Raw genomic sequence first — 26788 nt, forward strand, 5'->3', positions numbered from 1 at the left:
TCTATAGGCCATTAGGGAATTGTGGTATGTATATTGTCACACACGTGCGATTAGGAGGCAGCTAAAAGGACCGACTGAAGGTAATTCCACGCCAGGCCAAGGGGTGGCGGGGCGAGCTAATCCTCTCTCTGTTATCTCTGCAGATCAAAAATGGAAAATTCTGCCGGGTTCTGCTTCCGGGCCTAAAGATGTCACTTCCGTTTCCGGCCAGGTCTCTTCCAGTTCCGGCTACATCACTTCCGGTTTCCGCCCATGAAGATGTCACACCCGTGGCCTGGAACCCCTGCAGATTTTATTTTTTTTCTCCAGCCGTCTGGAGTTTTTTTTTTCTGTTTTTTCTGTCCACCCTGACCATCGGACCTTACTCCTTTTCTATGTTAACTAATGTTGTCTTATTTTAATTTCTTATTTTGTCTTTTGTGTTTCTTTCTTTTCATTATGTAAAGCACTTTGAGCTACTTTTTGTATGAAAATGTGCTATAGAAATAAATGTTGTTGTTGTTGGTTCTGGCTACGCCACTTCCGGTTCTGGCCTGGAAGACATCACTTCCTGGCAGACATCTTAAAATCCACACCACTTCCTGTTTTGAGTGAGTCAAATGTTGGACTCGAACCTGTGCACATCTCTGCACCTTAATTTGCCTTTTGCAGCATACGGGTGACTACCCCAAACCTTTTTCTGTGTGTCGAGGTTATTTATTTCACAACGTAAAACCTCCAGGGATTTTCTTGCATTTCAGAGAGCAAATTTCTAACTCCGCTCACTTGAAAGAGTTAAATCCTGCCAGGCACTGCGCTCCTTTTTTGAAAATCCCAGCTGAAAAAAAATAAAATGGCCCCGGAGGACGTGCCTTTTAATGTTCAGTTTAAGGCTCTGGGCTCCTGAGTAGCGGCAAATCTCCGATCAAAGGCTCCATCCACAATCTGCGCCGCACTCTACCTCACGTGGGAGAGCCGCCAGCCTCACTGGTCTGATTCCGCAAGAACATCAGAGTGCATGCCATCTGTCGGTTTGTTATCCAGGTGCCACCTGCGAAGCTAGCAGACGGCGCACGGGGCTAACCTTGGTTTATCATTTATAACATTTTAAATATGAATATTGACAGGAAGCTTGCCATGACTCCATTGACAGCTGGAAAGAAAGTGCCGTGTAATACCAGAAGAAAGAAAGCGTAACATATTGGGCATCCAAAGATTCATAAAGGCGGAGTGTTGGGGTATAAATCGACCCCAGTCATAAACAACAACAACATTTATTTCTATAGCTCAAACTGCTTTACAAGATGAAGAAAGAAAAGTTTATAAAAAATAAAAATAAGATTAGGCAATATTAAATAACGAAAAAAGTAAGGTCCGATGGCCGGGAGGACCTAAAACATAATAATTATTCCATTCCTGTTAAAAGGGATTTCATTACAGAACTCGACATGTACTTGTGCATCTCTTTGGTGCCAACCCAGGACATGCACTAGTCCTCCGTGCGTAAGCTCTAATGGCCCAGACACTGTTCCCACATGCCATAATGTCACCTCCCAGCTGTCGTCTAACAGTTGTGTTCAGCTAACTGGCAATTCCAAATTGTCCCTGAGTGGGTTTATGTGTGAGTGGGCCCTGTGATGGACTGGGACCCTGTCTAGGGGCAGTTTCTACCTCGTGTTCAGTGCTGCTGGGATAGACTTACTGATTTGGATTAAATGGCTTTGAGACTGTGTACAGTCATGACCGAAAGTTTGGAGAATGATACAAATATTAATTTTCACAAAGTTTGCTGCCTGAGTTTTTATGATGGCAATTTGCATCTACTCCAGAATGTTCTGAAGAGGGATCAGATGAATTGCAATTAATTGCAAAGTCCCTCTTTGCCATGAAAATGAACTTAATCCCCAAAAACCCATTCCCACTGCATGCCAGCCCTGCCACAAAGGGACCTGCTGACGTCATTTCAGTGATCCTCTTGTTAACATGGGTGAGAGTGTCAATGAGGACAAGGCTGGAGACCACTCTGTCCTGATGATTCATTCAATTGTTGTGAAGAAGGCTCCAAGGTGCTCAAGAAAGTCCCATCAAGTGCCAGGACCGTCTCCTAAAGTTGAGTCATGGCTTGGGATTGGAAGGCACCACCAGTGCAGAGCTTGCTCAGGCATGGCAGCAGGCAGGTGTGAGGGCATCTGCATGTCTAGTGAGGCGAAGACTTTTGGAGGATGGCCTGGTGTCAAGAAGGGCAGCAAAGAAGCCAAGTAAAACATGAGGGACAGACTGATATTCTGCAAAAGGTACAACGATTGGACTGCTGAGGACTGTTGGGGTCAAGTCATTTTCTCTGATGAATCCCATTTCCGATTGTTTGGGGTGTCTAGAGAAGAAGAGGTGAGCGGTGCTACCATCAGTCTTGTGTCATGCAAACAGTAAAGCATCCAGAGACCATTCATGTCACGTGGAGTTGCTTCTCAGCTAAGGGAGTGCAGAGCTAAACTCACAATTCTGCCTATGAACACAGCCATGAATAAAGAATGGGAGCAAAACATCCTCCAAGAGCAACTTCTCCCAACCATCCAAGAACAGTTTGGTGGCCAGCAATGACTTGTCCAGCATGATGAAGCACCAGGCCATAAGGCCAAAGTGAGAACTAAGCATGGTGAACAAAACATCAAGATTTTGGTGTCCATGGCCAGGAAACTCTCTAGACCTTAATCCCATTGTGAACTTGTGGTCTGCTGGAGCCAACATCAACCAACACAGGGTGCAAGGCAGGAAACAAACCTCGGACAGAGCACCAGCCCACCGCAACTATATAGTTTTGTGTTACTTAAAACGCTGCAATTGCAGTAGAATTAATTCCAGCTGGATAGACAGTGTACCAGGATGTCAGAGGTTTCTGAGCTGATAGCAATGCTGGAAATCTTCCAGTTCTAAAAGGGAAGTCATTTCTCATTTGTTAACGGTGATCACTACATTGGTTACCTGTGTCATTTAGAATTGACTTTAAAATTCTGCTTATGGTTTACAAAGCCTTCAATCATCTGCTCCATCCTATACCTCTGAATGTCTCTCACCTTACACTCCAAATCGTAACCTTAGATCAAATGAGGGTCTGCTTAGAATTCCGAGAGCTAAACTTACAAGAAGTGGTGAGGCGGCCTTCTGCTGTTATGCACCCCAAATCTGGAATAGCTGACTGATAGAAATTTGCCAGGCTAATACAGTGGAGCACTTCAAAAACCTGCTGAAAACACATTACTTTAACATGGCTTTCTCATAACTTCATTTTAGTGTAGCCCTGATATTCTGTATATGCATTGAATTATTGTTTTTCTCATGGCTCCATGATCCGTACTAATCCCTACTTGCTCTGCTGTTCTTTTTCCAGTTTTCTGTGTTGTTGTGATCTGCGCCACCACCACCTAATCAGGGCACCATGCAGTCCCTACATTCATGGATTGAAGGCTGGAGGTCCACATGACCATCATCGTCTAATTCTTCCACGTGAAGCCTGAAGACCATGAAGACTGATTGAGATCATTTTTGTTTGGTAGAATGCCGAGTGGGAGCTGGGTGGTCTTATGGTCTTGGAACCCCTGCAGATTCTTTCTTTTTTCTCCAGCCATCTGGAGTTTTATTTTTTCTGTCCTCCCTGGCCATCAGACCTTACTTTACTCTTTGTTAATTAGCATTGTCAAATTTGTATATACTTGTTTTTCTTTCTTCATCTTGTAAAGCACTTTGAGCTACATTTGTATGAAAATGTGCTATAGAAATAAATGTTGTTGTTGTTGTCTTGGCTTTGCTTTATTTAGGACAGAAATGTTTCCGGACATGCTATAAAAAGTTCAAATGCACACCAATGAATATTCAGCAATGTATAAATTGTCCAATTACCCATCCGCCCAAACTGCTGTTGTACCCTCTTCCAGAAGCACTGGGCATCAAGCCAGACCCAAGATTGAATGACAACGTATGAGCAAATACTCAATCATTCTGGAACAAAGTCATATTTTAATCCAAGTCCCCCAAGGCGGTGGGGCAGCAGAAATACCTTCCAAAACATTACATCCCTGGGGACAGAAGAAAGTCTTTGGGGACTTACCTGTCCATCAGCCTCAATGTCATGTGGGACGTTCCCGTTCTGTATTTGCCGACTGTCCTTTGGTGGGGTCACTTCCACTTCCACGTTAGCGCTGTTTGGGAGCTCAGCTTTATCTGTAATAAGAAGAAAAAGAAGAGGAGAAATAGGAACAAGGACTATGAGAAGTGTGTCATCTTTAAATAAAACGAATGAGGGTCTAAACTTTATTCTGAATTCAGCAGGGACTGTTATTCATGAGAAGTAACATTGTTGAGAAGAGAACCCATTTTGAAGTTCCCTTGAGTTGCGGGTCAAGAAAGGTCCTCTCTGTGATCCTTACTCTGTGGCTGTGGCCTGACATTTTTGTGGCTGTTATACTGAGTTCCTATGTGGTGCCTCCTATAGAGGATGTCAAAGTTCTGTCACTTTTACGTGAGAGAGCGTTGAAAATGAAAAACATTGGCAACCTTTAAGAAGAATCTGGATGAGATACTGGGAGAGCTTAGCTATTAGATGAAGAAAGGGCTTGATGGACTGAATGGCCTCCTCATGTTTGTCAAATTTCTTATGTTGTTATGTTCTGAAACCACTGTCTTGAGTTGTTGATCTCTAGAAATGGTTTGCCTCATTACCTGACATCCCAGTCATCCTCAACTGCTCCATCCTATTAGTTTATTATAGTGACCAGGGTTGTGACCAACCGTGACTCCTTTTTCCTTAATGGGTCAGTCAGCAATCCAGGAATGGGAAATGCATTATTCCAGTTGGTAATAATAATAGCCAGGGTACAAAGAAGGCTGGTCTTTTAAATTTTTGCTATATAGCTGGGGCTTGGCACGATAATGTCATGATGAGACCAAATAAGCGTTCCAACAAACATGTCACACCATCTGATAATGGCCCTCACCATTAGCTAAAGTCCCAAGGTTTCCAACATTGCGAGAAAGTGGTTGTGGGATTCCATTGGCCTATTGACAGATGGCGACTCTTTTCCTGATGCCCGAACAGGGTGTCAACGCGACCTGGGTAAAATGGCTCCAGGTCACCGGCATCCTTTGTGACTGTAGAATGCCCAAGTACCTCAAGGCAAAGACATACAAATCCATCGTTCAATCGGTCCCTTTTTACGGTATGTGGTGTTGCCCCGCGACAACCAAGCACGGGCAAGCACTGCGTGTCATGGAAATGCGAATGCTACGCTGGAGTCTAGGCCTGACCCGGTTAGATTGTGTAATGAATGAAGACATAGGAAGAGTGATGGCAGTGGTGCCAATCACAGTGAAGATTAGAGAAGTGCTCATGTGGTGGTATGGTCACGTGATACAGAGCAACGACCAGATGGTGGTCAAGAAAGCTCTTCACTTCAATCCTGAAGTTTCTCAGATGCATCGAATTTTTTTGCAGCAGCACAGTTACCAATTTCTTTCGCTATTTCAACGACATTTCATTTAAAACCAGCTTCATATTCTCTTCTGACTGAACGCTCCGTAGATAAGGGATGCTCTTACGATAAAGGTGTATGAGGGTGTGAGATACAAAAAACACAAAACATTGCAAATGTCGCTTCAGAATAGTTTGGGTATTACCGTGTAGTCACGTAGGCACAATACATAGGAAAAAAAAGGCCGTGTGCTCCGTGGTAACTCTCTTAGGTGGGCGTTAGCATATCATAATCTCTTGGACCAATTCGACTTATACGATCAACATTATAAAATACCAGAAATTATACGTTAAAATCAAGTCCCGACTAATCTGTGGGAGAACTTATCCCAGAGTATATACAGTATGCAGAAAAGTGATATCATTTGTTTTTGAAGTTCTTAACAAATATAGCTAAAAAAAGTGTGGGAAACTTTTGAATGTCCCTCACATATAGTAGCACGTACAGGACCCAGACAACAGAAGGACATGTTCCTCAGATGGTGACAAACTATCTGAGGGGGACAGGAATACCTGGAGAAGCCCACTATAAAGCAGACCATAAGCAGCACATACAGTAAGGGACGTGCAAACACAGCATTTAGAAGAAGTAATGCACCATCCTAGGTTTGCACCCCATGATTATTTTCTATGTAGAGTTTACCCACTTCCTCCGTATTAGCATATTTTTGCTTTGCACCCTCCCTCACCTTATTGTCTATGGGGAGCGGCGAAAGTTTTAGATTCATCAAAAATTTTGATCTCTGGTTTTTGACGGATGTTAATGTTTTAGGGTCCCCAGATATTGAAAGCATCGACATCTCGATGATGGTTATCTGTGCATCTGTGTGTCACGTTTTCTTGAGGACAGTCTAGAGCTCAAACACGAAACTCGAAACATGAGCCTGTTATGAGATGATGACATGCTGATTAGTTTGTGAGCCAAATCACACAGGAGAAAGAGGCATTTTAGAGGAACCCTCAAATACCGCAACTCTGCAATTAATTATGAATTCTTCTTGTCAATCGCTATTGTAAAGACCTATTTTATGATCAGAAAGGTCGGCATCAGAGTGGTAAATAATTACTGAAATGTTATAGAATAGTTCGGGTAACTTGGTTCCTAGGGTGCAAAGCCTACTGATGCTCACGTCCAAATTTTTCTCTATTCTGGTGTCTGATGTGAACATTAATAGAAGCTCCTGACTGGTATTGGCAGGATTTTATGCATTGTGCTGCTGCCACATGATTGGCAGATTAGATAATTGAACGAATAGGCAGGTGTTCCTAGTAATTTGCCCATTTGTTGTATATATTAGGCAGGAGACAATACACTTATCACACAAAACAATTCATATTATGTTTCATAATTAACAATGCAATATTTCCATGATATGAAACTTTCATAAAACTAATGTACTGTATGTATAGTGATAATTTTTATTAGACATTACAATGGATGGCATACTTGGGCTGGCATCCCAGCCAAGGTTGAGCTGGAATCCAGTATAATGGAAGGACCTGGAGAGATACTGTCTGTTAAACAGTTTCTTCCATGATACGCTAAAGGGCAAGGCGCAGCTAGAGCTACTCTCGCAGAGACCAGAATGGAGTCTTGTGTGTCATTTTGGAGCTGCGTGAAGTTTTTATGGAGGCTGGATTGCCAATCTTGCCACCAACCCTGCAAGTTGGGGAAGCGCTTGCATGGCCGGATGCAATTTAATGACATACCCAGAATTCCCTGAGGGTGATCCAACTCACGGGATCCTCATTGTTGGGGATCCGAGCGACTGGACCAGGCCAAGGGGGTAGCACACGTAACAGTACTCCAGATGAGGCCTCACCAGTGTGTTGTAAAGCTTGAGCAGAACCTCCTGTGATTTGTACTCCACTAATCAAGGCGCTATATAACCTGACATTCTGTTAGCCTTCTTAATGGCTTCTGAACCCTGTCGGGAAGTCAATATCTCAGAGTCCACTGTGACTCGATTTTCCGACCGCCCATTGTGTATTCAAACCTCACATTTTCACTTCCTATGTGTAATTCTTTACATTTACTGACATTACATTTCATCTGCCACAAATCTGCCCAAGCCTGCATGCTGTCCAAGTCCTTCTGTAATGATATGACGGATTCCAAATTATCTGCCAATCCACCTATCTTGGTATCATCTGCAAACTTAACCAGATTGTTACTTATATTCCTGTCTAAATCATTTATATATACAGGGTGGTCCAGATCTAATTATGCAGATCCGGATCGTCTGGATGAGTTTGATTTATGCGGGGACAATTCCAGTTCAGCGCAAAGGCGATTCTTCATGTCGTCAGTTCACACACTTGTTGATGGCCCGGGTTTTTTCGGGTGATTTTCTATGTAATAAACTTAATAAGTTATAGCGTAATGAAAATTGCATAATTAGATCAGGACCACCTTATATGAAAAATAGCAGCGGCCCCAACACTGACCACTGCTGGATACCACTCTTATCATTCTGATGAGGTTCCTGTGTCTGAGCCAATACTGCACGCCTTCAGCACCATCCAACCTCTGCTCCTTAGGGACAAGGTGACAGAGATGGGAGTAGATTCACACCTGGTGGCATGGATCACAGACAGACCTCAGTATGTGTGTCTCGGGAACTGCAGGTCTGACATTGTTGTCAGCAACACAGGAGCGCCGCAGGTGACTGTACTTTCTCCGGTCCTATTCAGCCAACATACATCAGACTTCCAATACAAGTCAGAGTCCTGCCACGTGCAAAAGTTCGCTTACGACACTGCTATTGTGGGCTGCATCAGGAGTGGGCAGGAGGAGGAGTATAGGAACCTAATCAAGGACTTTGTTAAATGGTGCGACTCAAACCACTTACACCTGAACACCAGCAAAACCAAGGAGCTGGTGGTGGATTTTAGGAGGCCCAGGCCCCTCATGGACCCCGTGATCATCAGAGGTGACTGTGCAGAGGATACAGACCTAGAAATACCTGGGAGTGCAGCTGGATGGTAAATTGGACTGGACTGCCAATACTGATGCTCTGTGTAAGAAAGGAGAGAGCCGACTAGACTTCCTTAGCAGGCTGGCGTCCTTCAGCATCTGCAATAAGATGCTGCAGATGTTCTACCAGACGGTTGTGGAGAGCGCCCTCTTCTACGCGGTGGTGTGCTGGGGAGGCAGCATAAAGAAGGACGCCTCACACCTGGACAAACTGGTGAGGAAGGCAGGCTCTATTGTAGGCACGGAGCTGGACAGTTTGACATCCGTGGCAGAGCGATGGGCGCTGAGCAGACTCCTGTCAATCATGGAGAATCCACTGCATCCACTGAACAGGATCATCTCCAGACAGAGGAGCAGCTTCAGTGACAGACTGCTGTCACCGTCCTGCTCCACTGACAGACTGAGGAGACCCCACACTATGCGACTCTTCAATTCCACCCGGGGGGCTAAACTTTAATATTATACAAAATTATTGTCTGTCTGTTATACCTTCTTTGTTATCACTCTTTAATTAAATATTGTTCTTTATGTTGCTGCTGGAGTATGTGAATTTCCCCTTGGGATTAATAAAGTATCTATCTATCTATCTATCTATCTATCTATCTATCTATATATGCCTTCTATCTATCTATCTATCTATCTATCTATCTATCTATCTATCTATCTATCTATCTATCTATCTATCTATCTATCTATCTATCTATCTATCTATCTATCTATCTATCTATCTATCTATCTATCTATCTATCTATCTATCTAAAGACATCACCCTGAACTCCCACTTCTTTTAATTTGATGCCCACCTCTCATATGGCACCTCATCAAATGCTTTCTAACACCTGACTGTAGCAGAGAGATGGTCATTTCTGGAGGGTGGAACTGGACTGTGTGTCTGCCTGGGGGGTGGAGAGGTTGCCAACCAGGATTCCCAAGCTGTTTTGTTGTGTGGTGGGTGCAGCAATGCACTATACCAGTGCGTACCCACCAACCTGAACTGACCTGCAGTGAACAACCATCCAAAATTAAATGTAACTTTTTGTTTTATGCGTTAACATCAAACACTGCTCCAACAATGGCTGTCCATTTATTTCCTGCTTGAATGCCTAACTGACCCGTTAGCTGTGGGTCCTGACAGGATCTTTAAAGAACTTAAAATGTTAAATTTCCTTTTAAGAAAAAATGAGAATGTCAGCCCTCTGCGTGATGCTGAGGCCTCTCCGCTGTGACAATATCTCCTGAACTCACGAGGTGCAGAGGCAGCAGGGACAGACAGCAAGCACTGCAAACTTGGCGCTTTTCTTTCTCTCCCCACCCTGATAGTCGACTCCTATGGAGAGCAGCTCAAGGTCCACTGCTGTGTAAGTCCTCCTTGCTGTAATTTGCCCCATCTCTGAGTCAGCACCAGTGAAAGTTGTATTAATCTCTCGAGCTCACGCTGTCAAATCTGCAGCATCTACTTCTTGATCCAAAAGTTTGTAATGGTCCAACATTACAGATCAAAGCATTTCTCTCAATCTGACTGAAGATACCAGTTTTACAGAATGTGGGTGAAATCATACTACTGGGCAAAAGTTGAAGAACACCTTGATTTTTCTTCAAAGGTAATCAGTTGAAATGCAATGAATGGCCTAAAATGGTGAAAAGGTAAGCAGTAAACTGGCAGAGGTTTATATTTAAAGTTTAGGTTAGCAAAAAGGACATTTCTGAATATGACAAATTTGGGCCTTCTTCAGGGAACAACTAATGGGTTACAACCTACAGATGTTCTGCAGCAATTCAAGTGAATGAAGCCTTGCAAATAATTTGCACCAGTGTCCCCAGCTTCTGTTTATTACTTAAAAACTCTCTGTGTGTCTTTTTTAGAACATTAGAATATAGGAACAGTTTCCCAAAGAATCTGTGCTTCGGTACCTGCAGATTCTGTATCAACTGGGTTTTTTAGGAATGTAACTTCAGCGAATAACAAGAATTGACTATATACTGTACATATGGACAAATTAAGGTGACCCCCCAAATACCCTCCTAGGAATGGCCCGAGCCACACCCCTCTGCCTTTTTGAGAACAAGCCATTCAACCCAACAAAGCTTTCCAGTCCTATTCAGTTAATTCTTCTAAAAAGAACATCAAATCGAGCTTTGAAAGTCCCCAAAGTCTTAAAGTCTACCACGCTACTTGGTCACTTATTCCATGTGTCTGTGGTTCTCGGTGTGAAGAAAAACTTCCTAATGTTTGTGTGAAATTTACCTTTAACTCTTTGAGGGCTGAATATTTTTCCAAAAAACTCAGTTTTCTGAAACGCACACAAAGCAATGGTTTCATACATAAATCAACATAAAACTGTGCTGCTGTTGATGCAAGTTTGGCATTTCTGGCAGCAGTGGCTATGCAGGGGCGCCTCGATGGCCAGCAGGAATGCACGGTGGGCCGGCTACAAAGCTGTCTTCGCATAGGAGGTGGGCAGTGGCGGCAGTTGCATTGTGACCCAATATGTGGCCATCCCAGGCGAACACTGCTGTAGGAGTATCAGCTACACAAATGTATTCAGCACCACGATCAGCTGGGGGAGTGATCAGCCAATGCTGGTACCTTGATCTCCATCTCCAGATCACTTGCATCAAATTCCAAGTCCGACAAGTCAGCAAGAATACGTAAAATGTCCATGGAGCTCTTCGCTAATCATGCACGCACAGGAAATCGAGGTTAAACTAGCAAAGCTACTTAACTTTTCTTCTAGCAAAGAGAGTCGAACTTTAACGTTAAGGGTGGGTTTTGTCGCAGTTTACCATGGTTACCGTCCTTTACCCTTAAATTTTGAGAAAAGTCGGCATCAGCCCTGAAAGAGTTAACAAGATCCCAACTGTCTCCCCGTGTTCTTGCTGAACTCATTTTAAAATAATAGTCTTGATCTACTGTTCTAATTCCCTTCATAATTTTAAACACTTCAGTCAGGTCTCCTCTTCATCTTCTTTAAAGGCTCAGCTCTTTTAATCTTTCCTCCTAACTCATCCCCTGTAGCCCCTGAATCAGCCTAGTCGCTCATCTCTGGACCTTTTCTAGTGCTGCTATGTCTTTTTTGTAGCCTGGAGACCAAAACTGCACCCAGTACTCCAGATGAAGCCTCACCAGTGTGTCAGTAGACTACATACTGTATGCAAAAGTCTTGCAAAGTATTGCTGTTGGCAAAAGTGCCACCATGATGGCAATGACAATGACAGTCCTAGCACAGGGAAATCTGAAAGGATTCTTGTGTGCCATTTCGCAGCTGCATGAAGTTTTTACGGTGGCTGGAGTGCCAGTCATGCCACCAATCCTGTAGGTTGGAGGAGCGCTTGCAGGGCCGGATGCAGTTTAACGACATACCCAGAATTCTCTGAGTGAATTGATTGTCACTAGAACATTAGAACAATCTAGAAAAGAATGGGTCATTCAGCCGATTAAAGCTTGCTAGTTCTATCCAATTAATTCTTCTCAAATAACATCAAGTCGAGTTTTGAAAGACACTAAAGTCCTAATGTCTACCACACTTCTTGGTCACTTATTTCATGTTTCTATGTTTCTCTGTGTGAACAAAAACTTCCTAATATTTAAGTGAAATGTCCCCTTCAAAGGCCTCCAACTGTGTCACCGTGTTCTTGATGAAGTCACAGTCTCGAACCACTCAACTAATTCCCTTCATAATTTTAAACATTTTAATAATGTCTCTTTTTAATCTTAATCTTACATTTTAGTCTTAAAGCAGAGTTGGAAGAGGTTCTATTACTACAACCTTTGAAGTAGTACTTGGACTGTAGAATGTTGTGCATTCCAGTGATAATGGCAGGAAAACAGAAATTAACAAATGAAATAGAAACAGAAAAAAATATCCAAGTGTCTGTGAGTCCAGTGGTGTCTTACACAATCTGATTAGAATTAGAAACTGGAAGAAACTCTGATTGGAGGAGATCTGGCAGAGCCAAAGTCTGAAGCCAATCAGAAGACAAGTTTCTGAGGGTCACCAATTTGTGTGATCACAGGCCCCTCACAGCACAACAGCTTCAAACTCAACTTAACAGTGCAGGTCGACAAAAGCAAATGTCAGTGTTTACTGTGAAGAGGCGACCTGTGCTGCAGGTCTGACAGGGCAAGTGGAAGTAAGAAAGCCATTTTTTAAAGGACAATATTGGCCCTTGAAATACCAGCTGTGGCCTACTGCAGACTGGAAGAAAGTCTTAAGGACCAATGAGTCAAAATTTGAAATCTTCAGTTCATAACACAGGGTGTATGTACGCCGTCGAGTTGGTGAAAGGAGGGGTCCTCAGTGTGTGACACCAACTGTCGAACATTGAGGAGTTGGTGACTTGCACAGAGTAACTGGCATTCTGAATCAAAAGGGGTAACACAGTTTGGCTGTTATATCAGCAAAATGGGACTACTTTGATGAATCAAAAATATGCATTAAATTTTGCATATTTAACAATTCACTGATTTGTTTTTACTGTCTTGTATAGGAAGTATTGGGAAAGTATTGTAATCGTCCAAAATTCGACCTCGAGATTTTGATGAATCTCGACATTGTAGACCTCCCTGAGTCCAAAAAGACAATTTTTGAAATTATGTCTGTGTGTCTGTCTGTGTATGTATTGTGGACTATGGCCGGTCATTTATCCCGGCCAATACCCCCAGGCCGCCAGAGGGAGCCCTCCCTGCGACATGGAGATGCCCCGAATTCCAGCAAGGCATCATGGACTATGTAGTTTTAGTACACAGCCCAGCTGGATAACGTCGGGGCCACCAGGAGACGCTGCAGGGAGGCTCAGAGATGTTTATTTTCCCTATAACCCAGAAGTACGTCTTAGGCACGGCGACAGAGGAAATGACGTACTTCCAGGATGAAGAAGAAGAGTTTTGATCTGACCCAGAAGTGATAAGAATCACATGGACTAAGGGATCAGAAACACTTCTGGGTCAGGGAATATAAAAGGACTGTGGGAGATCCCAGCGTCAGGTGGCAGGGGACAACGCATCTGGGGGAGCGGAGGATTGATTATTGTGTATTGATTGTGGATTTTTTAGTGTTTATGAGTATTGTGGAGTGGAGGGTGCTTTGTGCACTGTTTTGTCCAAATAATAATAATAATGGTGTCTGGCGTCTGATCTGAGGGTTCAAGGGGACGACAGCGCCCCCTATCTGTCACAGAATGTAAACACAATAACTTCAGTACGCTTCCACTTAGGTCAACCAAATTTTGCATACAAGTATTAGGTACAAAATGTACATTTCTATCAACTTTTGAGCTATTTCCACTAAATAGAAGTCAAAGTCAAAGTAACTTTAGTGTCATCTCAACCATATACAAGTATATAAATAGATGAAATTGCGAAGCTCAGGGTCCACAGTGTAACAACATGAAGTGTAAATAAAAAATGAAAATTAAATAAAAAATTAGAATTAAATTTAAAATTAAGATTTAAAATTAAAACACAGACAAGACATTGTGCAAAGACAAGACAAAGAAGTAGCAGCAATATTGACGTGTAGTTAGCAATATGAACATCGATGCAATGTATGGTATTATGCAATCTATATACATAAATTAGTCAACAGATATGTAATATAATAAATAAATAATAGATATACTGTAGATAATACAGAATTGATCAGTTTATGATAATAGCTGTTTAAGACGTGTAAACAATGACTGGTCAGAATGTTTCACAGCAGAAGGATATCAAGAGTGTCAAATCCTTAAAGGTCCGTAGGAGACTTTCAGTTCTTTTCTACCTGCACACTCGCCTTTACAGGACAATTGACTGAATGTGTAAAAGTTCTGTTTTTAGAGGTGGTTGAGGCCGTGTGGAAGATCCCAGGTGGCAGCATGGGGGTAAAAACTATCCTGTACCCTGGCGGATCTGGCTCTGATGCTGCAGTATCTTCTCTTGGATGGCAGAAGTGTGAAAAGTCCATGTGAGGGGTGTAAGGGGTCCTGCTCAATGCTGCAGGCCTCGCGGACACTGCGTTTGTAAAATATGTCCTGTAGTGAAGGGAGAGGCACCCCAATGATGTTCTCTGCTGTCTTGGTAGTAATAAAATAAGTGGAGTTCAATTTATTCAACTTTACTTTTATAATAATTGTTCAATATATTATTAATGTGATTTGATTTTTTGTTGATGGTTCCTTAATGTACATAATATAAAAATATTATCATTGTCTTGTGGTTTACTCCTGAAATATCCATCCCCATATCTGAGTATATGAGAATGTCTAGGGAAGAACATTCCCGGTTTTGTTATTTGCTATTTTTTATTTGTTCTGTGCCAGAGATGGGAGTAGATTCATACCTGGTGCCATGGATCATGGACTATCTTACAGACAGACCTCAGTATGTGCGTCTCGGGAACTGCAGGTCTGACATTGTGGTCAGCAACACAGGAGCGCCGCAGGTGACTGGACTTTCTCTGGTCCTGTTCAGCCAACATTCATCTGACTTCTAATACAACTCGGAGTCCTGCTACGTGCAAAAGTTTGCTGATGACACTGCTATCATGGGCTGCATCAGGAATGGGCAGGAGGAGGAGTATAGGAACCTAATCAAGGACTTTGTTAAATGGTGCGACTCAAACCACTTACACCTGAACACCAGCAAAACCAAGGAGCTGGTGGTGGATTTTAGGAGGCCCAGGCCCCTCATGGATCCCGTGATCATCAGAGGTGACTGTGCAGAGGGTGCAGACCTATAAATACCTGGGAGTGCAGCTGGATGATAAATTGGACTGGACTGCCAATACTGATACTCTGTGCAAGAAAGGTCAGAGCAGACTAGACTTCCTTAAAAGGCTGGCGTCCTTCAACATCTGCAATAAGATGCTGCAGATGTTCTACCAGACGGTTGTGGCGAGCACCGTCTTCTAAGAGGTGGTGTGCTGGGGAGGCAGCATAAAGAAGAGGGATGCCTAACACCTGGACAAACTCGTGAGCAAGGCAGGCTCTATTGTAGGCATGGAGCTGGACAGTTTGACATCCGTGGCAGAGCGATGGGCGCTGAGCAGACTCCTGTCAATCATGGAGAATCCACTGCATCCACTGAACAGGATCATCTCCAGACAGAGGAGCAGCTTCAGCGGCAGACTGCTGTCACCGTCCTGCTCCACTGACAGACTGAGGAGACCCCACACTATGCGACTCTTCAATTCCACTCCAGGGGGTAAACGTTAATATTATACAAAGTTATTGTCTGTTATACCTGCATTGTTATCACTCTTCAATTTAATATTGTTTTTTATCAGTATGCTGCTGCTGGAGTATGTGAATTTCCCCTTGGGATTAATAAAGTATCTATCTATCTATCTATCTATCTATCTATCTATCTATCTATCTATCTATCTATCTATCTATCTATCTATCTATCTATCTATCTATCTATCTATCTATCTATCTATCTATCTATCTATCTATCTATCTAATGAATTCTACATATACTACATATGAATCAAAACTTGTGACTTACAACAGAGGTAAACATAATCGAGTAACATTAGGCTAAGAGCATGTTTGTTGAGCAGGTGTAACAGGACAAGTCATAAAAGATAATTGCCACAAGTGAAAAGATGTAATAATTAATAAGTTTACAATCGATACAGCTATTCTACTGCTGACTCTGGACATATATGGCTTGACCTCCAGCACATCACAGACTTCAGGACCATCACCAGCACAATCAGCTCCACGGACAGTCTGCCGGATGATCTCAGCACTTTCTACACCCGCTTTGAGACATCCAGCAACAGCAGAGAGTGGAGGCACACACACACACACACACACCTGGACCACACAAGCCCAATGGTCTCTTCAGGTCAGGTACACAAAGCACTAAAGAAGATCAACCCCCATAAGGCAGCAGGACCAGACAACATCCCTGGTCGGGCTCTCAAAACATGTGCCAATGAGCTGGCTGATGCTCTCTGCTCCATCTTCAACCTTTCCCTCAAACAGTGCATCGTTCCATCCTGCTTTAAGACTACGATCATCGTCCCCCTTGCTAAAAAAAGCCCACCCACCTGCCTGAATGATTACAGGTGAGTAGCATTCACTCCAATCATCATGAAGTGTTTTGAGAGAGTGGTGTTGGCCCACATTCAGAGCAGCACACTCTGGACCCCCAGCAGTATGCCCACCAGGTCCACCTCAGATGCCATCCTGGCCACACTACATTTTTCCCTCTCCCATTTGGAGAACAAAGACTCCTACATCAGGATGCTCTTTGTTGACTACAGCTCCGCCTTTAACACAGTTATCCCCCCTAAACTGTCTGCACTTGGCCTGCACCCCACCTTCTGTGACTGGCTCCTAGACTTTCTGACTGGCAGGCCCCAGTCTTTCAGGACTGGTAATAGGACTTCAGCCACCATTATCACAGACACAGGCACCCCACAGGGATCCGTCCTCAGCTCCATCCTCTACATCCTGTTCACCCACGACTGTGTCACCTCCCACAAACATAGCATAATCCTAAAGTTTGCAGACGACACCACAATGATAGGATGCATCACTGGTGGGGATGAGGTAGCCTACAGGAGGGAAGTGGACAGTCTGGTGTCATGGTGTGAAGACAACAACCTCACCCTCAACACAGACAAGACAAAGGAGACGATAGTGGACATGAGGAAGGAGAGGAGACCTCACTGGCCACTGTTTATCCAAGGGCTTGAAGTGGAGAGGGTGAGCAGCATTAAATACCTGAGCGTCTACATCAGAGAGGACCTCACTTGGACACTTAACACCACATGGCTGATCAAGAGGGCCCAGCAGCGGCTGTACTTTCTGAGGAGGCTGAGGAAGTTTGGTATGTCAACTAAGATCCTCTGCAACTTTTACAGCTGCATTGTTGAGAGCATCTTGACCAGTTGCATCACCGTGTGCTACAGCAACACTACTGCCCTAGACCGCAAATGTCTGCTGTGAGTGGTAAAGACTGCTGAGAAGATCAACAGGACCCCACTGCCCTCTCTGCAGAGCATCTTCAACTGCAGAGTCCGAAAGAGAACTGCCTCGATCCTCATGGACCCAACCCACTACAACGCAAACTGTTCACACTTCTACCCTCAGGCAGGAGGTATAGAAGTATGAAATGCTGGACTTCCAGGTTAAAGGACTCTTTCTGTCCCAAGGCCATTAGACTCCTAAATAACTGACTGGAGTTTATAACTGTGGTTCTCCTCATTCTATCGACCTCACACAACTGTATTTGACTTGTCCATCACACACCTACCTGCACATTACACTTTATACTTCTACTCTGCTTTTATACTTTATGCTGCCTCTATTACTTATTATCTGTCTGCTACTTATTTTTTATGTTTATCTTTATACGTTGGTTTTGGCATTTGGTGTGGACAGCAAAGAAAGAATTTCATTGTACAGGGAAAATAGATAATAAACTTTGCACATGATAATAAACTTTGAACATGAACTTATTCTAACAACAGATTAACCAACAATATAAAATATGACAGGGCAACAATTTCATGAAACATTACGACTGTGTGCATTTCCATAAAAACTGAAAAAACAGAGGTGTTCTAAAACTTTTGACCGGTAGTGTATATTTAAACTCGATATTCCAATTATTCTGACTAATTAGCTGTTTAAATTTAAAACAATGCAGTTTCCTTTAAAAATTGTTTTGCAATGACCATCAGCAAAATTTAAATCACAAGGAAAAGCAAGAATTGATCTACAGGAGGAATGTTTTACTCGCGAGTAATTGTATGTAGCATGTTCGAGAGTGGGTGGCATGATGGCTCAGTGCTAGCTCTGCCACCTCACAGTAAGGAGAGTAAGCATGGAGTTTTCATGTCCTCCCTGTGTCTCTGCATGGGTTTCCTGCTGGAGCTCCGGTTTCAGTAAGGTAGGTGGATTGGTTACACTTAAGTGTGTGTGTGTGTGTGTTCACCCTGTGAAGGGCTTGTGCCTTGTCCTGGTATTTTTCCTGTCTGGTGTCCTATCTTTGCTGGGTTAGGTGCCATCTTAGAAAATGGTATTGCATGTTGAAGTGTATGAATTAATAATTTTAGCCCCTGGGAGGAAAAACATAATATTGTATACAGAAAAGTTAATCACGTAGAACTTCTGATACATCCGATTACCCCTCAGCACTATAACTGAGGCCCATTGTCTTAGGGAATTTCTGGGCAGCATAACAAGTATGCACTCACTGGCCACTTTATTAGGTACACCTTGCTAGTACGAGCTTAGAGCCCCTTTTGCCTTCAGAAGTGCTGTAATTCTTTGTGGCATTAATTCAAGAAGGTGCTGGAAACATTCCTCAGGGATTTTGGTCCATATTGACATGAAGGCATCACACAGTTGTTGCAGATTTGTCGGCTGCACATCCATGACGGGAATCTCCCGTTCCACCACATCCCAAAGGTGCTCTACTGGATTGAGATCTGGTGACTGTAGAGGCCATTTGAGTACAGGGACCTCAATCAAACCATTTTGAGATGATTGGAGTTTTGTGACTTTGCACGATATCCTGCTGGAAGTAGCCATCAGAAGATGGGGACACTGCGGTCATAAAGGGATGGACATAGTCAGCAACAATACTCATTTAAACGATGCTAGGTTGGTACTAAGGGGCTCAAAGTGTGCCAAGAAAATCCTCCACCCATTACACCACCACCAGCCTGAACCGCAGATACAAGGCGGGGTGGATCCACGCTTTCATATTGTTGAGCCCACCATCTAAATGTTGCAGCAGCAATCGAGACTCATAAGACCAGGTAACGTTTTTCCAATCTTCTGTTGTCTAATTATGGTGAGCCCATGTGAATTGTAGCCTCAGTTGCCTGTTCTTAGCTGACAAGAGTGGCACCCGGTGTGGTATCATGTTGCTGTAGCCTACCTGCTTCAAGGTTCGGCATGTTGTACATTCAGAGATGCTCTTCTGCATACCTCGGTTATAACGAGTGCTTATTTGAGTTGCTGTTGCCTTTCTATCAGCGAAAAACAGTCTGGCCATTCTCCTCTGACCTCTGGCATCAACAAAACATTTTCTCCTAGAGAACTGCCATTCACTGCATATTTTCCCTTTTTCAGACCATTCTCTGTAAACCTAAGAGATGGTTGTATGTGAAGATCCCAGTAGATCAGCAGTTTCTGAAATACCCAGAGCAGCCCATCTGACACCAACAACCATGCCACGTTCAAAGTCACTTCAGTCCCCTTTCTTCCCTGGTTTGAACTTCAGCAGGTCATCTTGACGATGTCTACAGGCCAAAATGCATTGAGTTGCTGCCATGTGATTGGCTTATTAGATATTTGCGTTAACAAGCAGTTGAGCAGGTGTACCTAATAAAGTGGCCAGTGAGTGTACATTGACTAACTGCAGGTCATCTGTCCTCTTCACCCGTTATGATAACAGTCCTATGAGGCTCAGACTCCTGCTAATCCTTCAGATGATGGACAGAGTCAGAAATGTCTTTTTAGCAGTGCGTCGGACATTGAGGAATACTTACCACCATGGTTGGCAATGCCATTAGGTCTCTCACTGTCATCCACTTGGCATTTATTTTTTGCCATCTTGTGCAGAATTGATGCCTTTTCTCTGAACTTCCCTGCAATAAAATCAATAGAGAAATGTCAGACATGAAGATAAAATGACATCTTGATGGATAAGGCGTATTAGGCTTTGATTCACAGCAAAAAGAGGAGGTGCAGGGGAGAAATGACTGCTGTTCTGGACTGTCAGCTGTCGGTTTAGTTTAATTTCTCCCTTTTCTTAAGAAATGCAAATGCAAATTTTGAATTACTTTTAATGACTTATTATTCATTCATTTATTCTTCTATTACATAGCTGAGGGAGCTGGAGCCTAATCTAGTCAATCGATTACAGGTCGTTCTTATATGTGCCATCACTGGCAGGAAGGAGACAAGCCACCATGTAGGGAAGAAACAGATGACAGCGGGATTCCTTTGTTTGGGTCTTTTACTTTATTAACTTGTGTTCTCTCGATGTAATCATTTTGCTCTTGTGGGTTTCATTTAAATTATTATTTATTTCAATAGAGTATAAAATAATGAAAGACTGATAGACAACCAGAGAAAAGAGACCAAAAAGCTGCTATTCTATCTCAGCCAGGGTTCCAAATTCTTATTTTATGTCTTTTTTGTTCATTATTGAAGTTTCATTTATGGTAAGGTTACTTTAGTTTATTATTCTCTTTACTCCTTATGCTTGAATTATGTTACTGGAGTACTGTCAGTGGTTCACCAAGAGGCGGGGCCACTTGGCCATCACCACAAGGGACCGCCCCCAGCCCTATAAAGGCGAGAGCAACCCACAGTCCCTTGTGGTTCATTCCTATGTGCCAGGAGTGGCGAGTTTCTTGTGCTCTGTTATTCATTGGATTCTTGATCTCTGTGCTCTGCATTTCAACTGTTCTTTGGATTTCATATTGGGACTTTGTTCATCTTGGAATGCCTTTGCTGGCAACTCCTTTTTGTCATCAACACTGTTTAACAAATAAAACATATTTTAAAAAAAGATCCTGTGTTTGCCCTTATTACTAGCTGGGGCTTGATAGTGAAATCCCTCTCTAGTGGATGTCTTTTGAAGTTTTTGGGACTTAAAAGGCTTTGTAATTCTCAAGCTACATCAGTGGTTCTCAACCTGTGGGGTGGGCCCCCCTAGGGGGGCACGAAGTAACAAAAAGGGAGGCACAAAGATGTGAAAAAAAGAAAACAATATCAAAAATATGAAAAAAACATCTGTTGAAACCAAAACAAATTAACTTAAACTACATTCTGATACTAAAACAATAAATATAGAGTTAGATAAATGTCGATAAAAGTTAAGTAGGTATAATAAAATATGCATCTACATTTCAAAAAAATGTTAGGGGGCTGCGCGATTAAAACTGTTATGAAAACTTGGGTCACAAATACTTAAAGGTTGTGAAATGCTGAGCTACATAACAGCAGCACAAGGCCACTTGTTGGGCTAAAGAACGCCCTGGAAGTGAGATGTTTGGTAGCAGGCCAGTAGATAACAACGGATGGTTCCATCCTGGGAATGGGAGAATGTTACCTGGGAGGATTGGCCACAATCTGTTTGGACCATAGGGGGTGAGGCTATGTTGCCCTTTTAAGTAAGGCAGTGAAGAAGTCAGCCAAGTGGTGTGGACCTATAAATGCTGTGAGGTTTTTTGATTTTAGGGGTCTTTAGAGAGAGAGCTAGGTGGCCCAAAGAACGTATAGACCCACCCTATGTGAGGGACGGCTGGGATCCTTACCTGGCTGAGACACCCTCAGAGTGGAGCTCCAGTTCACATGATGCCATGCGGGAATCTGTGGACTACCACAACCCTTGAGGGCTGCCATCTAGCGATCTAGGGGAGACAATGCCCTGTGCATATTATCTCCCCTGGTTCGCTAGATAACAGCCCTCCTGGATTGTGGCAGTGTCACGGATTCCTATATGGCATCATGGGGACTGGAGGTCTTTGGCTCATCCCTGCAGAGTTCCATGGGCACCACCAGAGGGCATTGAGGGCAACTGGTGAGCACTGCTTTGTCAAGCTCCAGTCTAAAGCGGACGTGCTCCAGGGCCATAAATATGGGAATCTGGAAGTATTCTTGGGTTTTATATAAAAGGCACTGCCTGCCACAACTCCGGGAGGCAGAGTCAGGAGGAGGAGGAGGACGAAGCTTACGTGAGGAGCGGAGATGGCAGAGAGAGAAACAGAGGAGACAAAGAATATGACTGTGAGCTGAATCGAAGTGTGATTGTGCTTGTGCTGGGGAAACTCTTGCTAGTGAAGAGTTTCCCACAAATAAAAAGTATTGGTGCTGAAACACGTGTGTCTGAGCCTGTGTGTGTCGGGTGTTTGTGGAGCAGAAGCGCCCCCTGGTGGCCACACATGAAATTATTTATTTTCTTTTTTCTTTTCTTCTTTTATAATTGGCAGTTATGTAGTTTTGGTTCTCTTCGTTGCCTTTGTTAATTCTTCTCAACGTTTTGTCAATTATGTTACTAGGTTAATTGTTAGGATGAGCAGTGGGACCTCTAATTAGGTAACAGTCCTCGGGTGCTGTAATCACCCAAAGGCTATTTCAATTGATGGTTGCCACTGCATTCTTGCAGTGGCTTTAGTTTTCCAAGTGGTTTCTTTATATTTTAGCTGTCTTTGTCCATTTGTTTTTGATGTTTAATTTTAGAAATTTTGACTGTATTGGTCTAGATTTAGACTTCAGATTATAGAATTGCGGTCTATAAAACTAGTTGCAAGTGTTTGATTGTTTTTGTTTTTCCTATAGTTTTAAATTTGGACTTTAGTACTGGTGAGTGAATCCAGCACAGTTTTGATTCATATGTAGTATATGTAGAATTCATTAGATAGATAGATAGATAGATAGATAGATAGATAGATAGATAGATAGATAGATAGATAGATACTTTATTAATCCCAAGGGGAAATTCACATACTCCAGCAGCAGCATACTAATAAAAAACAATCCTTCTAAATAAAAGCGATCAGGATTGTCCTTCCGTCCGGTGAGTGCTACGCAGGCGCGGAGTTTCACACACGCCCCGTACATTTTGCAATGCACGCTGGGATTTGTAGTTTCGTTTTTCCAGGTAAAAGATGATTTTCTACTCCAGACTGTGCGATATCTTCTTCTTCTTTCTTACTATATAAAAGCGGTCGGGATTGTCCTTCCGTCCCATGAGTGGAAAGCGTAGCGGTATTCCGCTTATCACAGACTTACTACTTGCAGCTTGCGGTACGAAGCGACATGATGTGAGCAGAGTTCTGGTGCTCTCATCATTCCCTTGCTTTTGTGTGCGATGCGCTGGAAAAATAGACAAAATGATGTCTCTGGAAATAATTAATGTTGATGGAGTACAAATGCCTCACCGCGTAGTAAATATCAGGGGTTCAAAGGGCGACCTCAATATAGAAAAAAGTTTAAATTTCATCACAAAAATAACAAACTACGAGTATTAAAGTAATACCGCTCAAATGCAATATAACCAAATTAATGAGTTTGTATAAAATACCAAATTGATCTACATATTGAATTGCCTTAAGAAGTGGTCAACTTAAAAGTCGGTCGCCTTAAAGGCGGGTCAGCCTAGTATTAATTAAAGAGTGATAAAAGTGCAGTGCAAGTTAAAAAATGCAGGGTGGAGAGCGTGAGGCAGGTATAACAGTCTATAATCTTGTGTAGTGTTAACTTTAACCCCCTGGGTGGAATTGAAGAGTCACATAGTGTGGGGTCTCCTCGGTCTGTCAGTGGAGCAGGACGGTGACAGCAGTCTGTCGCTGAAGCTGCTCCTCTGTCTGGAGATGATCCTGTTCAGTGGATGCAGTGGATTCTCCATGATTGACAGGAGTCTGCTCAGCGCCCGTCGCTCTGCCACGGATGTCAAACTGTCCAGCTCTGTGCCTACAATAGAGCCTGCCTTCCTCATCAGTTTGTCCAGGCATGAGGCGTCCCTCTTCTTTATGCTGCCTCCCCAGCACACCACCGCGTAGAAGACGGCGCTCGTCACAACCGTCTGATAGATCATCTGCAGCATCTTATTGCAGATGTTGAAGGACGCCAGCCTACTAAGGAAGTATAGTCAGCTCAGTCCTCTCTTGCACAGAGCATCAGTATTGGCAGTCCAGTCTAATTTATCATCCAGCTGCACTCCCAGGTATTTATAGGTCTGCACCCTCTGCACAGTCACATCTGATGATCACGGGGTCCATGAGGGGCCTGGGCCTCCTAAAATGCACCACTAGCTCCTTATGGGTTTTCATCTGGGTATTTCATTTTTTTTCTTCTCATGTTCCTACTGATATGACATCTAGATAACTGATAATCCTCCTTCGTCGTTGTAAGAGTATGTCTGTCCTTGTGTATGGACCCTGCGAAGGATTGGTGCCCCATCCAGGGCGGCTTCCTATCTTGTAGGCAGTGCTTCTGTCATAAGCTCTGGCCTCTGAACTGGATTATGTTGTTATGCAGTGTGGCGGATGGCAGGGGGCCCTTGCCCAGCCGGGACGCCCCTATTATGGAAGGGGTCCAGGGGGAGAGGATATATTCAGGGCATTACCTCCCCCAGAATGCTAGAGGGCAAACCCCCTGGCTTGCAGCAGGGTCACAGGTTTGGAGCTTGGAAGCTCAGACCTGCTGGGGCTCATGGCCACCTTCGCCACAAACAGAAGTGTTGCTGGAAGAAGGTCATCAAGCACCTGGAGCACTTCTGGGTGTCCTATAAAAGGGGCTGCCTCACTCCATTCAGGGAGCCAGAGTTGGGTGGAAGAGGATAAAGCTTGCTGGAGGAGGAGTGGAGGCAAAGAGAGAGAAAGAGAGAGGAAGAGAAAGTAGAGGAGAACTGTGTTTGTGTTGTGCTTTGGACTGTGCTGTACAGGTGGGAAACAGGGGAAAGTGTTTCCCACAAGAAACAAGGAAAAAAATAAGTGAGTGTGTGTTGTGTCCGGCGTTTGTCTGTGTCGGGTTTGGCCAGTGGGAGCGCCCTCTAGTGGCCACAGCAGTCAATACTTTATTTCAGCATAAAAACCAACAAAATAGAGGGGGAAGCCAAAATGTGAAGTGGTAATACTGGAGGGTGTCAGAAAAAAACAGGAGGCACAGAACAAAACCAATCATTTAAATTTGAAATTCAAGCTAATCTCATAGTCAAAAGGGACGAAGCTAACATCCCCTAATCTTCTGCGTTATTCTAACTTTATAACTAATTCTAGCAAGCATTATTCCTTATGAAAAAGAACGAATGCTCGCATACCATACATGTTAAAAAAGAAGGTAGTGCTGACTCAGCTTTCCCACATGAGTTCCATGTTTGTCGCATGTTTTTCTATCTGATTTTTATTTTTATTATTTTGATGGTGATATCACTGTTTCGCCATTTTGAATGCTTGCTTCTGGTCACAGGTGCGGCCATATTGTGTATTAGCAATGGTGCTGTTGCTGCTCATGTGTTCCACGTCACTACATGTGATGCCAGCGTCCCACAGATATTTAACAAGGAGTCACTGTTGTATAAAGGTATCACAAATAGGTAAAAAGCATGTGTGAGGCTTACACAAAGCAGGCCTTCACTGGATTGTCTAAATGTAGCCTCGCCCCTAGGTGGCCAGCCTCCAACCACTACCTCTAGGCTTTGGCCTAACAGCCTCAAAAATGGGAAATTGTCTTTAAAAGTCCAGGAAGACTTTAAATGTTCAAAATAGATAAAAAGAAATGTCTTATAATGGGAAGCTCAACATCCCAGCTGATAAACACCAGTTTGTTAAGACAACTCAAAACCAAAAATTTTATAAATTTGTATTGTATTGCAGAAAAGCAAAATAAGTCCATCCATCCATCCATTATCCAACCCGCTATATCCTAACTACAGGGTCAAGGGGGTTTGCTGGAGCCAATCCCAGTCAACACAGGGCGCAAGGCAGGAAACAAACCCCAGGCAGGGCGCCAGCTCACCGCAGGGCACACACACACACCAAGCACACACTAGGGACACTTCAGGATCGCCAATCCACCTAATCTGCATGTTTTTGGACTGTGGGAGGAAACCGGAGTACCAGGAGGAAACCAACGCAGACACGGGGAGAACATGCAAACTCCACACAGGGAGGACCCAGGAAGCAAACCCGGGTTGCCTAACTGCGAGGCAGCAGCGCTACCACTGCGCCACCGTGCCGCCCCAAGCAAAATAAATACCAAACAAAAAAGAAAAATAGGGGAAAGTGTCAGGAAGAGTTTCTCTAAAAAGGCAATCCAATGGGAACAATCAAAAGACTGAAATCCAATAAAAAAGCAAAAAAAAATTAGAAAAATAAATCAAACACAAGCAACACTCACAAGACTCCTAAACAAACTTAATGATCCCATTCTACAACTCCCTTAATGATTTCAATGTAAAGGCAGCAGTTATATCAGGGTAGCCCCGCCTACTGAGGACCACACCCACGTTAAGAGCCAAATCTTTGAAGTTAATTGGCAGCACATTGCCACACCCACCACATGCTGAACCACCAGGACTGGGACCCGAGTGAAGAGGGTGACACCTCAGCACCACACTGGAACAGTGGGAGGTTTTTTTAACGGTGGCTGGAGTGCCAATCCTGACACAAACCCCCAAGTTTTCCCTCTAAACTGGGCTGGAAGCAGATTAACATCATACAAAGGACGGAGCCATTGCAGGTTAAGGTCCCTGCTCAAGAAACCAATGGAGTAGAGTCACTTCTGGCGTTTACAGGATTCGAACCAGCAACCTTCAGATTGCCGACGCAGATCCTTAGCCTCACAGCCAC

The 26788-nt window shown here is 43.5% G+C and overlaps 1 protein-coding gene across 4 annotated transcripts in view; it reads right to left on the minus strand.

The window, feature by feature from the left end:
• Window positions 1-26788, minus strand: part of LOC120532350 (sodium/potassium/calcium exchanger 2-like) — a 335842-nt gene that overhangs the window by 74909 nt on the left and 234145 nt on the right. For all 4 annotated transcript variants that reach the window (XM_039758257.1, XM_039758259.1, XM_039758256.1 and 1 more), the window contains 2 exons: window positions 19976-20074; window positions 4085-4197 (listed from right to left, as the gene is read on the minus strand). In XM_039758257.1, the coding sequence (XP_039614191.1) occupies window positions 4085-4197; window positions 19976-20074 (212 nt within the window). The remainder of the gene's footprint in view (window positions 1-4084; window positions 4198-19975; window positions 20075-26788) is intronic.

This window comes from Polypterus senegalus, chromosome 7, assembly GCF_016835505.1.
Source record: "Polypterus senegalus isolate Bchr_013 chromosome 7, ASM1683550v1, whole genome shotgun sequence".
NCBI classification, from domain to species: domain Eukaryota; kingdom Metazoa; phylum Chordata; class Cladistia; order Polypteriformes; family Polypteridae; genus Polypterus; species Polypterus senegalus.